Source organism: Bos javanicus, chromosome 25 (assembly GCF_032452875.1).
Source record: "Bos javanicus breed banteng chromosome 25, ARS-OSU_banteng_1.0, whole genome shotgun sequence".
NCBI lineage: Eukaryota > Metazoa > Chordata > Mammalia > Artiodactyla > Bovidae > Bos > Bos javanicus.
In genome coordinates this window covers 26,200,103-26,215,507 of record NC_083892.1, presented here as the reverse complement: position 1 = coordinate 26,215,507, position 15,405 = coordinate 26,200,103, and the positions used below count along the sequence as shown (strand labels likewise).

General features: G+C 55.9%; 2 protein-coding genes across 11 annotated transcripts; one reads left to right on the top strand and one right to left on the bottom strand.

Annotated features, from left to right (window-relative positions):
- Nucleotides 1-189: 189 nt before the first annotated feature.
- Nucleotides 190-7,934, top strand: INO80E (INO80 complex subunit E). Of its 4 annotated transcripts, XM_061401631.1 has the most exons (8): nt 190-274; nt 432-502; nt 682-734; nt 3,206-3,284; nt 3,377-3,488; nt 3,866-3,982; nt 6,660-6,752; nt 7,309-7,394. In XM_061401631.1, the coding sequence occupies exons 1-7, from the start codon at nt 194-196 to the stop codon at nt 6,729-6,731; spliced, it is 585 nt and encodes a 194-aa protein (XP_061257615.1). In that variant the 5' UTR covers nt 190-193; the 3' UTR covers nt 6,732-6,752; nt 7,309-7,394. The 4 variants fall into 4 exon arrangements, with proteins under 4 accessions (XP_061257615.1, XP_061257611.1, XP_061257614.1 ...); XM_061401627.1 differs by lacking the exon at nt 6,660-6,752 and having other exon boundaries at nt 7,309-7,934; XM_061401630.1 differs by lacking the exon at nt 7,309-7,394 and having other exon boundaries at nt 6,660-7,302.
- Nucleotides 7,935-8,197: 263 nt separating this feature from the next.
- DOC2A (double C2 domain alpha) lies at nt 8,198-13,587 on the bottom strand. Of its 7 annotated transcripts, none has more exons than XM_061401617.1 (11): nt 12,941-13,132; nt 11,979-12,256; nt 11,539-11,618; nt 11,168-11,242; nt 10,944-11,053; nt 9,322-9,448; nt 9,181-9,240; nt 8,947-9,110; nt 8,732-8,813; nt 8,550-8,646; nt 8,198-8,459 (listed from the first exon to the last, which is right to left on the bottom strand). In XM_061401617.1, exons 2-11 carry the CDS (start codon nt 12,241-12,243, stop codon nt 8,314-8,316), a joined length of 1,206 nt encoding a protein of 401 aa, XP_061257601.1. In that variant the 5' UTR covers nt 12,244-12,256; nt 12,941-13,132; the 3' UTR covers nt 8,198-8,313. The 7 variants fall into 7 exon arrangements, with proteins under 7 accessions (XP_061257601.1, XP_061257602.1, XP_061257598.1 ...); XM_061401618.1 differs by having other exon boundaries at nt 11,979-12,252; XM_061401614.1 differs by lacking the exon at nt 12,941-13,132 and adding an exon at nt 13,359-13,587 and having other exon boundaries at nt 8,198-8,646.
- Nucleotides 13,588-15,405: the final 1,818 nt, after the last annotated feature.

The following is a 15,405-nucleotide window of genomic DNA, read 5'->3' as shown; positions in this document are numbered from 1 at the left end:
AGCAACGTTCCTTTCTCGGTTTTGCTCCGGAGAGCAGGTCGTGTGGTTAAGATCCCTGAGCGCGGAGCACGCCGGGAGTTGTAGTGCCAGCGGACCCAGCCCTGCCGAGTCCCCGGAAGTTGAGGCGGGAGAGGCCAGGCTGAACCGGCTCGGCGTAGGGACTACAGCTGAGGCGCTTCTCCCGGAGCCGGTCATGAACGGACCGGCAGACGGTGAAGTGGACTACAAGAAGAAATACCGGAATCTGAAGCGAAAACTCAAATTCCTCATCTACGTGAGTGCCGGGGTGGGAAGGTGGTGGGGGGTTGAGGCCTGGCGCCGGTAGGTCTTCAGTTTACCTGTGTGTAAAGGGAGCAGGGTGAGTTGTGGTCGGCTTCCAGGCCCAATTTACTACTGTGGTTGGCTCAGCGAGCATCTTGCCCGTGGTACAGGAACACGAGTGCTTCCAGGAGGAACTGAGGAAGGCGCAGAGGAAATTGCTGAAAGTGTCCCGGGACAAGAGGTGAGACACGTTGAGGGAAGGAGGGAAGCCAGAGGGTGATGTGGCTCCTGTGGCTCTGCGTTCGGACCCCATCCTGGAGTGGGCCACAAATGCATGAGGCCGGCTAGATGAGGCGAGGGCCCGGAGGACACTGCAGAGATGGGAATAACCACTCTTGTTCTCCTGGTCTCTTCCCTCAGTTTCCTCCTAGACCGACTTCTGCAGTACGAGAACGTGGATGAAGACTCTTCTGGTGAGCAAGGTCATGAAAAATTGGTGGAGGACATGCTCCTGGCACTCCAGCAAGTTTCCTGGGCCCTCCCTTTAGGCCTTGGAGGCCAGGGCAGCCTAGTTGCTGGTCCTCTTCCTCTGCTCTTCTTTCACTGAAGTGTTACTGAGTATCTACTGTGTTTCAGACACTGAGATTTGCACACGGGATGCAGTGGTAACCAAGAGAGACGAAACTTCTTGGAGTTTGTATTCTAGTTGCCAGGAATAAATAAGCAAAGAAATATATTAGAATTTTAGATTGGAAGGGAATAAAATCAGGGTTAAGTGGTAGTCATTGGAATAGAGCGGGGGTTGATAAGCTTTTTCTGTGAAGGAACAAGTAATAAGTATTTTAGGCTTTGCAGAACATACCATTTTTATTGCACCTACTCAGCTTTGCGGTGGTAGTTCCGAAACAGCTATAGGTGTTGTATAAATAAGTGAACACGGCTATGTTTCAATAAAACTTTATAAGCACTGAAATTTGAATTTCATAAAATTTTCACATCATGAGATATTTTTCTTTGGATTTGTCTTTTTCCCTAACCAACAAGTTAAAAATATAAAAGCCATGCTTAGTTTATAGAGCATACAAAAGCAGATGGCAGGAAACATTTCAATAGAGAGTCTTTTCAGGAAGTAATGTTTGTGCTGGGACCTAGATAGGAAGAAACCTATCTTGTGAAGATGAGTGAGAGATTTCCTAGCAGAGGGAGTCACAAATGCAAATTCTCTGAGGTAAGACTGTACCAGATTGTTTGAAGAGCTGAAGCCTAACTTCAAACTTTTGAAGTATTCTCAAACTTTTTGAGCACTCTTGACAATTAGTAATGTATTTTACATCATGATGGATCCTCACATACTTCCTTATGAGACAATTGAATAAAACAACAGTAAGATGCCCATATACAGTTCTGATACTTTTTAGACTGATTTTTTTTTTTTTCCTCAAAAGTGTTAAGTTTGTGATCCACTATTAGGTATGATACCCACCGTTTGAAAAAGCCCTAAGGTTGGCCTTTGTGGCCCTGTTTTTTGTCATTAGCCAAGTCACGTGCAGTCACGTTTCCATGGTGTCTAGAGCAGGGATCCGCAAACAGCCAGCCAGGTTGCTTGTTTTTATAAATAATACCTTGCTCAAACATGCAGCACCCATTCATTTACGTATTTTAGGAGAACAGTAGATGAGGTCAGAGAAGTAGAATCGGGCCAGCCCATGTACCTCGTGGCAAAACATTCCGCTTTTATTCTAGTTTCTCATTGCCTTCCTGTTCCTTCCTGGAGGTCTTTCAGTTAACATCCTGTTGAGGGAGACTTCTCAATTAACATCCTGTCGAGGGAGACTTCAGGATAGGCAGCATGAGGGAACCCAGCATGTTCATGGTCAGAGTGGGATATATCTGAGAAGCAAGAGCCAGAGATATAAGCCACCTTTATGCCTCAGAGAAGCCCACAGTGTGGTGAGGGAGACACCCACACATGACACTGCCTGGCACAGCAAGGAGGGCCCTGACTATTGAGAATAGAGAGTTACGGAAGAATCAGCCATCAGCTGGGCCTGAGGGATTCTGGGAGACTTCTCAGAGAGGTGGCATTTAATCTGCTGCTTAAAGGATATCTGAGCAGAGCAAGTGGGAATAGTATATTTCACCTGTAAGTAGTTACTTGTTAAGTGAACCATGGGCCTTCTTGATAGAGACCCAACCTGGGGAATGACTTTCAGCTTTGAGAAAACAGGTTGGTGTGATGTGAATACAATGTGGTTGGGAGACCAGAAAGGTAAGTTGAGGCCATAATAAGAAGCATTTCAGATGCTGGCAGAGCTCAGTAAGGATGTGATGAATTTTACATTTTGGGTCATGCTGGGGTTGGGGAGGACAGACTGGCAGGAGTGGTGAGAGTCCTGAGCAGGTGGCTTTGACATGGTGGTGGCCTGGCCTGGTGTCAGTTGGAATGGGGAGCAGTAGGTGAAGGTAATATTTAAGGTGCACGTTACCAGGAGCCTGGATGTGGGGAGTGGAGTAGAGGTAAGTGCTAGACAGCTCAGAAGCAAATAAGAGCATAAAATGGTCAGGAGCCGGAGACCTGGGTACAAGCTCCAGCCCCACACCTTCATTTCCAAGCCTCAGGGACTGCATCTGGAAAGCAGAGGTGACACTCTCCTCTTCCTCCTGGAATACTTCTGAAGACAATGAGAGGCAGCAGATGTCAAGCACCTGTTCAGAACCTGGCACATAGGAAATACTTGACAATGGGTTAGCATGGAGGTGCCCAGCCAGGAATTAGGGTGTAAAGGGCATTTTAAGAAGCTGGGGAAGCTGCGGGCCTCTCCACAATAACACCTGTGTACCCTTCAGGTTCCCAGAGCCCTTCTGTAGAGTTGAGATTACACCTCTCTGGGGTAGATAGGGAACCCCCCCAACTTCCCTACTGACCAGCCCTTCCCCTCGACAGACTCTGACGCCACTGCATCTTCAGACAACAGTGAGACAGAGGGGACACCCAAGTTGTCAGACACACCTGCCCCTAAGAGGTGAGACAAGTCATCATTCTTTAGGAGGTGGGAAGTGGGGAGGCTACAGGCCACCTCTCTGCCTCTGACCCCCTCTCCTGTCCTTTCTCCAGGAAAAGAAGCCCTCCGCTGGGGGGTGCTCCCTCCCCCTCCAGCCTCTCCTTGCCTCCTTCAACAGGGTTTCCCCTTCAGGCCTCAAGGGCCCCCTCCCCATATCTGAGCTCGGTGAGTTGGGGTCAAGGGTGGGAGATGGTCCGATGCCTGGGAAAAGGTGGGCATCATTTGGGCAGAGGGGCTGGGCCTCAGGGTGAAGCCAGCCCAGCACCAAGGACATCTGTCTGGGGCTGGCCAGCAGGCGTCCCTCGGAGGGGTGTGAGTTGGGGCTGCCCGCTCCTCTCTGGTGTAGGAATGGGGGACAGGCGTGACTGAGGAGAGCAGACTCCAGGACACAGTCCTGCTGCTGTCCCCTCCTGTCTGTTCTCAGGAGCCATACTCATCACCATCTCTTGTTTTTCCATTCTTCCTCCTGTTTGCATTTCTTCCCTCCACCCCCACCCCATCCACTCCATTTCCCATCTCCATCCCCTCACTCCTGCCTGCAGCTGGCTTCCCCCACCTACCCCCCATTCCCTTCTGACTACCTGGCCCTGCAGCTGCCCGAGCCCAGCCCCCTGAGGCCCAAGCGGGAGAAACGGCCCCGCCTGCCCCGGAAACTCAAGGTACCCTGTTTGGGGGACGCTAGGGAGGGGCCAGAACGGCAGGACAGCCATCTGAGGGAGGCTCAAGATGGCTCTAGGCTGGGGGCCTGGCCTAGAACTATGAAGGACTCATGTGGGACTGCTCCCAGGGGCCCAGCCCAGGGCTGGGTGCTGAGGGGTGGGTCCCAAAAGTCCTGGCTCCTGCAATACCAGTCCAGTCAAGCCCAGCCTCGGGGGATGCAGAGTAAAGACTGCTGGGGGCCGAGCTCCTTTTTACAGGTATTCTGTGATCCCAGGGTGCCACCGAGGAGGGATGGAGTTGTGGAATCTAGAATGAAGTCAAGGCTGCACCCCTTAAAAACCATGTGACCTTGACCTTCTAGGTCTCAGATTGTGTGTGTATGAAGGGAGTGATAGGCCACATGTAATCAGCAAGAATGTGGAGCGCCTCCTGTGTACCAAGCACTATTCTAGGTGCTACAGATACAGTAGTGAACACAACAAAAATCCTTGCCTTCTCAGAGCCCACGTTCTTGAAGGGATAGGTGGAAAATAAGCAAGATAATTAGATAACAGTGTAGAAAAATGGATTCAGGTAAAGAATCCATCTTACAGTTGGGTGGTCAGAAATTTAAAAGGGAATGAGCAGCAGCCCTTTGGCTGTCTGGGAGGTGTTTCATTTAGGAAGCAAGCCAGTGTGGTCAGAGGAAAGTGAGAAAGAGTGACCAGAGTGCAAGTCAGAGCAGTATCTGAGGGGCAAGGACGTGACTCCAGGCGGTTTGGCCTGAGGAGCTGAAGAAGTGGAGTGGCCCTGCTGAGTCAGGGAGGATTGTGGGAGGAGCATGTTTGGGAGGGAAGGTGAGTTTGGCTTTGGACGTGTTGAGATGCTGTCTGGAAATGCGGACGGGACAACTGGGTAGTGTGAGCCTGGGCCACATGGGGTGCATATTTGGAAGTCACGGGCAGGGAGGTAGATGGAGAGAAGAGGCTGGCACCCTGAGTGCCAGGAGAGATGAGGACATGGAAGGCACAGGGCCCTTCCAGCTCTGAGCCAAAGTGATATAGGGACTGGTCTGATGGCTCTCCATTGGGTAGACTGTAGATTTGAGGCTCTGGAGCCAGAAGTGAAACGGGAGCCATGCCTGTGGTAGTTAGGAGTGTGGGTTCTGGAGTTTGAAGCCCAGCCCTGCCACTTACTTCTGTATGACCTTGGCCTTTGAGCCTGGAAAATGAGTGCCCAGCTTCTGTTTCACTCTCCTCAGCAGGGTTTTTGCTTCTGGCGTGTGGGGTGGGCTGGTGGAGAGGGCTCAAGCCGTTGAAACCTGGAGCAGAGGGTGGAGGCGTGGTGTGGGCTTGGCAGTTCGAGGCTCTGAGGTTCTGGGTCCTGAAGCAGAGGTATGTCAGGAAGCTACGTTCTAGACATGCAGGGCAGAGGGGCCCAGATGGATCACTGCATGGGGGAGAGGGTATATCAGGGAAGGCCTCAAAGAACAGGTAACATCTGAGTCCAGGGTGAACGAGATTTGGGTATTCAGGCTGAGGCAATGGTGAAAAGGAGGCAGGGGCCTGGTGAAAGTGTTGTTTGGGCTGAAGCTTGAGTGGTGAGAGGGAAGAACATCAGAAAGAAGATGGGGGCGTGGGTCGTAGACAGCTGGATGTTCTGCAAGGAGAGTGAGGGGTCACTGAAGTTTCTGGATGTGTGGTGTGAGGAGACAGGAGGGGCAGATCTGAGGAGGAGAGGGAATGCTGTGAAGACTGAAGCAGGTCAGTCAGGAGCCTGGGCCTCATCCACGCATGCGCTGTGTGACTTTGGTGGATTGTTTGACTCTGGGAACCTCTGCTTGCTTCTCTGTTCAGTGGGGTCACTGTGAGGATAAAATGAGTCAACAGAGAGAAGACACTTAGCCCAGTGCCTGGCCCCTGGCAGGCCACAGATAAACATTTGGTGCTGTGGGTCACGCTGAGGAGGCCATGGGGTGAATCCAAGCAGAGGGGACTTAGGTAGGAACTCGAGAGGCTGTGGCCAGAGGAGGGGCCAGCCATGCCGCTGGCTTTCTCAGTTCCGTGTGTGCACATGGGTGCCTGATACTGCGTGCGAGGGCACTGGTCCTGGCAGACTCCTGTCCCCTGAGGTACAGATCCCCTCTGGCCTTCCATGCCACCCCAGGAACAGCAGTGAGTGGGAGGGATGCCTTGAGAAGCAGAGAGTAGGCCCCTGGGGCCCGAATGAGTTAAAGCAATCAGAAGGGCCACCGTGAAGACCACTGCCCTGCCCCCACCCCGGGGCCAGACTGGACACTGCCCGGTGGGAACCTGGGAGGCCTGTGCCTTCAGACCTCCACTCCAAGCCTCCGTTTCCTCTGGCTGATGACCTCTCCTCCCTTCCAGGGTGGTCTGAATGGCCAGAGGTCATTAGTGGAAGTCACCTCACACATAGTAGGTGTTCAGTTTGTGCCCACGGGCAAAGCATGAAAGCATGAGGCCCCCAGAGCTCTGGGGAGGATTCAGAAGGACCTGGGGCAGGGGGGCAGCTGGAGGGTTGAGCTGGATAGAGGCCGCTTCCCAGCCTCAGCACAAAGCCGGACTTCTGACCCATAGAAAAAGGCACTCCAGGTGGAGGGACCAGCCTGTTCTCAGGTGCTGCCTGTCCCGCGAGGCCCTCAAGTAGAGGAGTGACACACTCAGGTCTGTGTTTTAGAGAGCTCACTCTGGCTGCAGTGCGGAGGACGAGCTGGATCTGGGAGAGGCTGAAGGCAGGGATTCCAGTTAGGAGGCTGGTCCCATAGCCCAGGTGAGCTGAGAGGAGGGCCTGGCCCAGGCCAGTGGCTGCGGGGATCCCAAAGAGGGGCCCGTCCCAGACATAAGAGGTAGAAGCCTCAAATGGCGGGGGGGTGAAGACCTTGGACACCCTGCACCGCACCAATGAGCCCCTCAAGAGGAGGAGGGAGAGGAGGCCAGCAATAACTCAGGTGCCCAGAGGCGGGCAGACAGGCTCCTGTCTGGCTCTGACTGCTACTACAGGGGCAGCCACGGTGCCTTACTGGCCAGGGCCAGGCCCAGCCTTTCCTTCCTGGTTTCCTGTGAGACCCCCTCCACCACCACCCTCATCACCACCTCCATCACCACCCCTCACCCCCAGGCACTTGCTGATTTGAGGCTCTGAAGGGGCTGAGGTGGGGCAGGTTCCCTGACTCCAGCCTTGGCTGACCTGGTGTGTCCACTGCCCCTTGAATGAGCCTTTGCCCCCTTCCCTGGCCCTTAGAACTGTCTTAAGGGGCAGTGCCAGCCCCCTGGAACTCCCAGTGCCTCCCTGATAAGCCCTCCCTGTGTTTCTCCCCCTGCTGCAGATGGCGGTGGGACCCCCCGACTGCCCTGTGGGAGGGCCGCTGACCTTCCCAGGCCGGGGCTCTGGGGCTGGGGTGGGGGCAGCCTTGGCCCCCCTACCCCCACCCAAGATGCCCCCCCCTACGATCCTGAGTGCCGTCCCTCGGCAGATGTTCAGCGACGCGGGTAGCGGGGATGACGCCCTGGACGGGGACGATGACCTGGTGATCGACATCCCGGAGTGAGCCCCTCTGCCCAACCCCCTGCCCAGCCCCCTTGGAGCCAGCACACACGAGCCCCCAGCTTCCGCAGAGAAGTTTATTGATGCCCAGTTGCCATGCTGCGGCCACGGACACAATCAGAAAAGGCGTAAACATGCACGAATGCCCCCCAGAAGGTGGGCCCTCTCCCGGGAGGGCAGGGGTCCTGCCCTCACATCCCAGCCCGATCCAGAGGACAGTTATTTAAAGGAGTGGCCAGGGCCGTCTGTCACCTCTCAGAGAGGCAGAGACCCTGCGGTGGCCCCCCGCTTAAAAGGGCAGCTGTACAGGGCTAGGTATTGTGTGTGTGTGTGTGTGTGTGTGTGTGTGTGTGTGTATATGTGTGTGGTTTTTTAAATGAAGATTGTGTATTAAAGAAGTGGCTCTTTGTTTTTTGTCCTTTTCTTTTTTTGGAAACGTTCTCCTCCAAACCCCACCTAATCCGACCTCCTCCTGTAGGGGAGGGGAACGGGCAGCCTGGAGAGGCAGGAGAGAGAAGCAGCAGCCGGGCCGGGGCTCTGTTGGACCCTCCCGCAGGTGTGCTCAGGATGGGTGGTTTGCATATTTGCAGGTTGTAGCGAGTCAGGCAGAAGGAAGTTTGCATATGTGAATATAGATCTCCACAGTCCCTCACAAGAAGACAGACCCACGGTCACGGAGACTCTCACGAAATAAGACAGGTAGTGCAGGGTGGGGCATCCACCCCGTGTAAACGTGCAATACACTCGTGCGAAGGTTGGGTACTGGACCTGGCCCCAAGGGGGCCGCTCAGGCTGAGGGCAGAGCCCCAGCCGCGGGGGGCAGCTGGCTGGTCAGAGTGTGCCAGCGCTCCAGGGCCGCGTCCGGCTGCTGCAGACAGTCGCTCCAGTGCTTCCGGGCCTCTCCCCGGGCGCCTGGCCCCAGGGACACGCCACCTGGGGAGCAGCAGAGGCAGGCAAGATCAGGGCCTGGCTGGCTGCTAGGCTGCCCTCCATTGGGCACCACCCAGCAGGCTCCTTCCTTACCGATGAAGTCATTGGATTTGCCGATGTCATAGTCCCAGACTGTGACTTCCAGAGTCTTGGTAGCCAGAGTGGAGAGCTCCATATCATAGAAGAACTCCTGAGACAGGGCAGGTCACACCTTCCATGAGGCGCTGTCCCCAGCCCCAGCTCCCCCCTCAATTTCTGGTCTTGGTCCCATTCACCTCATTAAATTCCGGGTTGAGAGTCTTCTTCTTTACACGTGTTTTATGCTTGGATTTCTTATCCACATCTGGCCTCAGGTACCTGCGGGGGGGAATGGGAGTGGGGGGGTGGGGGGCAGGTAGGTCAGGGACAGGCCAGACCCCAGAGGAGGATGGGGCTGGGGGCAGGTCCCTGGGGAGGGGAGGACAGGCCTCAGGACAGGGCAGGAGCTCACGTCTTGACATAGGGGTCAGAGTAGCCGTTGACGTCCATGGCAGCCAGGTGGGCGCAGCGCAAGATGCCCACCAGCAGCCCACGGCGCCGAGAGCTGTAGCTGAGGCTCAGCAGGATGCGCCCACGCTCTTCCAGCAGCCCCGGCCCCTGCTCCGCCTGCTCCAGCTGTGGGCAGACACGGGGGTCAGCGGCACCCCCATCACCTCCCACCACAAGTCCCCCGCGGGTGGCTCACCTCCTTCAGGTAACAGGAGATGCCCCTCAGTGCCGCAGACATGGAAGAGGGTGAAGCCAGCTGAGGGGGCGGAGAGAAAGTTCTGGAAACCTGGTCTCCCCTGAGCCCCCTTGCCGTGGTACCCCACCGCCCCACACAGACCGGAACCTGGCGCTCAAGGCAGATGTTAAAATGCTTCTTCTGTGAAGGCTTGAGGCGGCGGAGGGGTACTCGGATCTCCCCGATGAACTCGTTGTGGCTCAGCTTGTCTTCATCACAGACAGAGATCCTGGTGGGGAACTGCAGGGTCAAGGCCCCCTGGGGTACCTGAGCCCCACTCCGAGGTGGGAAAGGTCCCCAACTGAATTCTGAGCACCCGAGACTGGTCCCAGCTCTGCCCTCAATACTGTTGTTCAGTTGTGTCCTACTCTTTGCGACCCCATGGACTGTAGCCCTCCAGGTTCCTCTGTCCATAGGATTTCCCAGGCAAGAATACTGGAGTGGGTTGCCATTTCCTCCTCTGGGGGATCTTGCCAACCCAAGGGTTGAACCTGGGTCTCCTGCATTACAGGCAGATCCTTTATTGTCTGAGTCACCAAACCCCTCACTTGTAAAACAGCTGTCTCCAGCACCAGCCCTGGAGCTTGAGGAGAGTACTTTGATTTGCCTGTGCCTCAGCCCCTTGCTTTCCAGCTGCTCAGGCTGCCCCTGCCCATCAGGACCTGCTCAGCTTGCTGAGGAAACCCTCACAAATCTTGGGAACATTGCCCCCTCTGCCCTACACACACATAACTGCCTCCATTCAGGGCCTGGGGACAGGATCCAACTGAACGTGCACAGGGTGTGCACTGGTGAATATGGGTCACGAGACCAGGACGTCAGAGCCAGAAGGGCCTGGAGGAGCCTTGCGCAGTCGGACCAGGAGCCCACCCCTCCCCCGCAGAGCCCTTGTCCTTTACTCTGTGGAGCAGGAGCCAGCCTAAAGATACTCATGAGCCCAGGAATTAAAAGATACTGCTTTGGGACTTCTCTGGTGGTCCGGTGGCTAAGACTCCATGCTCCCAACGCAGGGGGCCTGGGTTCCATCCCTGGTCAGGGAACTGGATCCCACATGCTGCAACTAAGTTCCCCTGAGACCTGACAGAACCAAATAACTTAACAAAAATATACTGCTTTTACTTCCATCCATCCCCCTCTGCAGCCCCCTGCCCTGTCTTCAGCTGTGATGCTTTTGAGCAGCTCTATCCTGTAGGAATGTTCAGTTCCCAGCTCTGCCACACAGCCACAGCATGACCTTGAGCACTTAACCTCCCTGAACTTCATTCCCATTCCTGTCCCTTGAGACCTCACTCCTTAGAGACGAGGGAGACACTGGCAACAGTGGGCTGCATAGGTCTGACTTGAGTCAGGACACTGAGAAGGCATCCCAGTGTCCAGGGAAAGACTGCAAGAGGAGGCAGAGCCTTGGATGATGAGTGGGGTTCAGGCCGGCAGAGAGAGGAGGCAGGAAGAGGCACAGCAGACAAAGGTCAGGAGTGAAGAACCCTCACAAGAGGGCAGTCCATGGAGGAGCAGTAGGAGATATTTGGGGGAGGGGGGTGGCAGGAAAGTCAGGGAAACATTTTGGCCTGTTCCTGAAGGGGCTGGGGAATCACTGATGGTTCTGGAGCATCTGAGGGCTTAAGGGGAGGTGGGTCAACCAACCAAAGAAGGTTCCAATGACAGCTGTCCCCAAGGAGGTGCTGAGCTGGAATGCTCGGGACCGAGGAGGATGGACCCCTCACCTGAGCACCTTGTGCGTGATGTCATCAACTGTGATCCCGCTATACGTCAGGTCCTCGTTCCACACAGGATTCAGCGTGTTCCTCTGAGTCTTAGTTTTTAGTTTATTGGCCTTAGGTGAGGGGATGAAGGATTCACAGTACATGTCCTCCAGACTCACAGAGGCTGGAGAAGGTTGGGAACCCACAAGCTGGGGAACTAGGGGAGGGGAGAGGCCAGCCAGTACCTTGCAGGCTCCAGGCAGCAGGTGCAGCTTGACATAGGGGTCAGCCAGGCCATTGAAATCCATGGGCTTGAGGCCCTGGGGAGGATGAGAGGGGAGACGGCTGTGAGCTCCAGGCCTGCCAACCCACCTACCCTCTCCCTCTCTGTCTCTCTACAGCGTGGACACTTAGGGGCTGGAGGGGAGGAGCAGGAATTAGGCCTGGGGAAGGGAAGGGAGTGGAGAAGGGAAAGGCTACTCCAGTACTCTGACCTGGAGAATTCCATAGACTTTAGAGTCCATGGGGTGCAAAGAGTCGGACACGAGGGAAGGGAGAATGGAAACCCGCCCCTCTCAGGATAGGAGGCCAGCAGGGGGAGGCAGGGAGCACCCACCTTAGCCCTGAGGATACTACAGTGCAGAGTGCAGGAAGCCTGGTCGTAGAGAAGGTCAAACTCCAGCGTGCCCAGGGCGGCTGGAGGAAGAGAGGGAAGAGCTCACCTGAGTGAGTGCGCAAAGACAAGGTGTGTGTGAGACGGGCGGGCAGCCCCGGTCTGTGCACCAGCTGTGAAGGTGTGTGCATGTCTGCGGCTGTCAGCCCGCGAGCCTGTGCGCGTCTGGGTCCCTGGCTGGGCTGCAACTGGGGCTGTGTGGGTGGTTGAGTGTCTCAGCAGAAATATTGAATATTGAGCCTCGCTGAAGCTGTAATCTCCACTCCGACTGCAGCTGTGGCAGCAGTGCCCGCCGCCTCCCCACCCCCAGCAGAGCCCAGGCCCTTCCCACCAGCCTGGAGGCCCCCAGGAGTGCCCTGGGCCCTTCAAGCCCCCAGACTCACTGGTATCATCCGAGTCGTAGCTGTCCACCTCGGCTCCCTCCTCGGGCGTGGTGGCCCCAAGGAGGGCCGCCGGGGGGGCCAGGGCCAGGGGGGCCAGATGAGCAGGGGCCTCTCCGAAGCCCCCGCCACCCCCTTCGAGGCCGGGTCCCCGGCGGGGGAAGTAGTCGGAGATCTGGCGGATGGGCCGGATGGGCCCCGGGCACACGTTGATGGCCATGTGCTCCTGGATGTTGATGGCCATGCGGTCGCCCCTGCGGCCCCTCATGAAGCACCCCTAGCTTGGGGAGGGAGAGAGCGTGAGCCCTGGGCTGGCTGAGTCCTCAAACCTCCCATCTGCTGGCTGAGGGCCAGGCAGCAACCACCGGGGTCTGAGGGCCCTCACTGGCCTCTCTTCCTGGGCACTGAGGGAGAGGGCAGCCTGTGCCAGCCGAGGGGCAGCAAGGAGGCCTGGGACCTCCAGACCCTGAGCTGTGCTCCCCCAGGGGCCAGGCTGGCAGCCACTCCCTGAAGAGAGGTCCTGGCTCCAGCACAGCCTTGCCCACCTACCTCTAGACTGTCCCCTGTCCTTGTCCCAGCTCCTGCCCCTCATTCTGGGCTTCTGTCTGCTCTGGGCCCTGCCGACCCCTCAAGCGGCCCCCGTAGGCCCCCTCCTCTCCCTCTCTGAGGCTCTGGCCATCCTTCTGCACCAGGCGCTGGTCTGGTCTGGGTGTCACCCGCCCCTTAGGTTCTCACTTCCCACAGTCCCTTCATTCAACCTCAGGGTCTGCCTGCTGGCTGGTCCCCCATCCCCTGCGGCCCAAGGTGGGGACCCCCACCTCAGATGCTTCCTCCTGAGATCGGATCTCCAGCGGAGCCAGGAATTGCAGCCTCCGGAGAGCCGAATACCCCCCGGAGGCACACACAGGCTGACACACACACGCTCACCCTCACCCTCTCGTCCCCGGCAGCCCAGCCCCCAGCACCTATCTGTGCGCCTCCAACAGGTGCCCAAGCACTGGGGGGCCAGCGGGTGCGGGCTGGGCGGTGGCGGCCGGCGATTCCCAGGGCGGCCGGCGAGAAGAGCGCCGAGTCCGGCAGTCTGAGCCGAGCGGGAGGGAGAGCCGGGGAAAGTGCGGGGAGGAGGGGGTGAGCGAGGTGGAAGCTAGGAGGCAGCCAGCGCGGGCGGCGGGGGGCGGGGAGGGGCGGCCGGAGGCTGGGGAGGGGGCGGGACTCTCCCGCCGGCGCCCGCCCGGGCACACTTAAGGAACGCACCCGGGTGCACACACACTCACGGGCAGGCTGGCACACGCATCTTGCACGGACACTCCCGCGCACACGCCTGTGCCCACGTGCGCACGCTCACAGTCATGCACAAACCCAGACACGCGCTGGCACACTTACCCCGGAGAACTTCGCAGACACACGCTTGCAAACACACGGACAACCTGCGCCACCAGGAACCCTCAGCGAGAACAGCCCGGTGTTCCCCAACTCCTCCCTGGAGACCCGAGCCCAGGGCAGACCACCGGCCTAGTTGCCATGGCGACGCCGGATCATCCTACCAGTGCCCCCACCCCGCACCACTCCAGTCCTCACGCCCCTCCCCTGCAGAGGAGGGGGGAGGGTGTCTAGCCTCCCCTATCAATATCCGTAGGGGCGGGGCCTGTGGGGCGGGGCTTAGAGAACCGCAATGACCCAGGAGCGGGCTGGGGAAGGGGATCTGATCCGCCTGCGGTCACTGGTTTGCGATCTCGCGTCCCGGCCGCCGGCTGAGAAACCTCACAGTTTGAGGCCCGAGGCTGTGGCTCACCTCACGCTTCTATCCTTTGACTGGTCAGGCTTCTTTCCTTGGACCCAACCCAGCTCCCGAGGATCCATGTCCGCTTCTTAGGGCTGGCATCTCCTTTGGGAATCCACTTTCTCTCACCTTCCCACTTGCAGTCTGACCCTCAAGTGCAAAGGGGCACAGGGCTTCGTTCTAAATGCCCCAGATCCCTGCAGGCCTTCCTTCTCCTCTCCTTCTCTCACCTGAGCCCAGCACCTACCTGTCAGTCTAACTCCAGTCTTTGATCTTGGCTCTCTTCCGTCCCAAACTTGCCAACCCCCAATGACAAAGTCCTCACAGTGACCTTCAAGGCCTAAGACTGTGACTTCTCCCATCTCATCCCCCTTACTCATCTTGCTGGCTTTCAGGAACATTACTTGCAGTTCCTAGAACATACTTGGGTCTCAGTCAGGCAGAACTTTGTTCACCCAAGTTCCTCAGCCTGGAAGATCTTTCCTTTTTTCAGAGGGCACCTTGGACCCCCTCTTCCTAAGACACATCCCCCACACCCCCAGCTCAGCCCCCAGCTTCCTGAGCTCTTACAGCCTCAGCTCCGGTGATGCTGGTATGTCATGCCTGTTTACATTTCTGTCTTCACCACCACTGAGGGAGAGAGGCTGTCCCAAGCTGGGCCTGGCACTAGGTTGTCATCATTAACTATTGTGATTTTAGGTTGTGTATCAATGTGAATATACTTAGTATTGCTGAATCTGGTGCTTGAAAATGGCTAAGATATTGAGCTGGCCATAAAGTTCGTATTTTTCTGTAACATTTTAAGGAAAAACTCTAATGAACTTTTTGGCCAACCCAGTATAACTATTCATATATGGATTTTTTACGCCCTCCCCCCCTTTTTTTTTGGCTGTGCTGTGTGGCATGCAGGATCTTAGTTGCCGAACCAAACTCATGTCCTCTGCAGTGGGACCATGGAGCCTTACCACTGGACTTCCAGGGAAGTCCCTACCCCATTTTTTTTTTAAGTAAAGGAAATGTTAAACCAAACTACACTGAGATACCACTTGTCACTGATCACATGGTAACCATCAAAGCAAACGTTAACACACAATGTTGATGAGGCTGTGGATAAATGGGTACCATCTCTGTAACCACTGTTAGATTTGATCCAGTAATTCCGCTTTTAGGATTTGGCCCATGAGCAAAATAATAGAAGTTCAAGATTATTAACTGCACCCTATCTGTCATGGCAAAAGATTGGAAGCAGCTTAAATGTCCACCTGATTCAATCAGTCATGTCACAGTTCCACACAATGAAATAGCATGCAGCCATGACAAGCAGGCTCTTTATGTACTTATACAGAATCATCATCACAATCTCATGGTAACTGAAAAAAGTAAGCTACAGAGGAGCATGAATGGAATACTGCCGTTGAGTAAAAAAAGAGAGAGAACTTATATATGTTTGTTTATTTGTGCATAAATTTATGGAAGGCTGCACAGGAAAATGGTAGCTATGGTGACCTCTGAGGAGGCTGTCATGAGGCAGGTGAGGGCAGGAATAGGAAATGTTTATTTTGTACCATGTGCGTATGTTACCTACTCAAAAGAATACACTAAAATAGCATCTTTTAAAAAATAATTTTATTTATTTATTTTGGTTGTGCC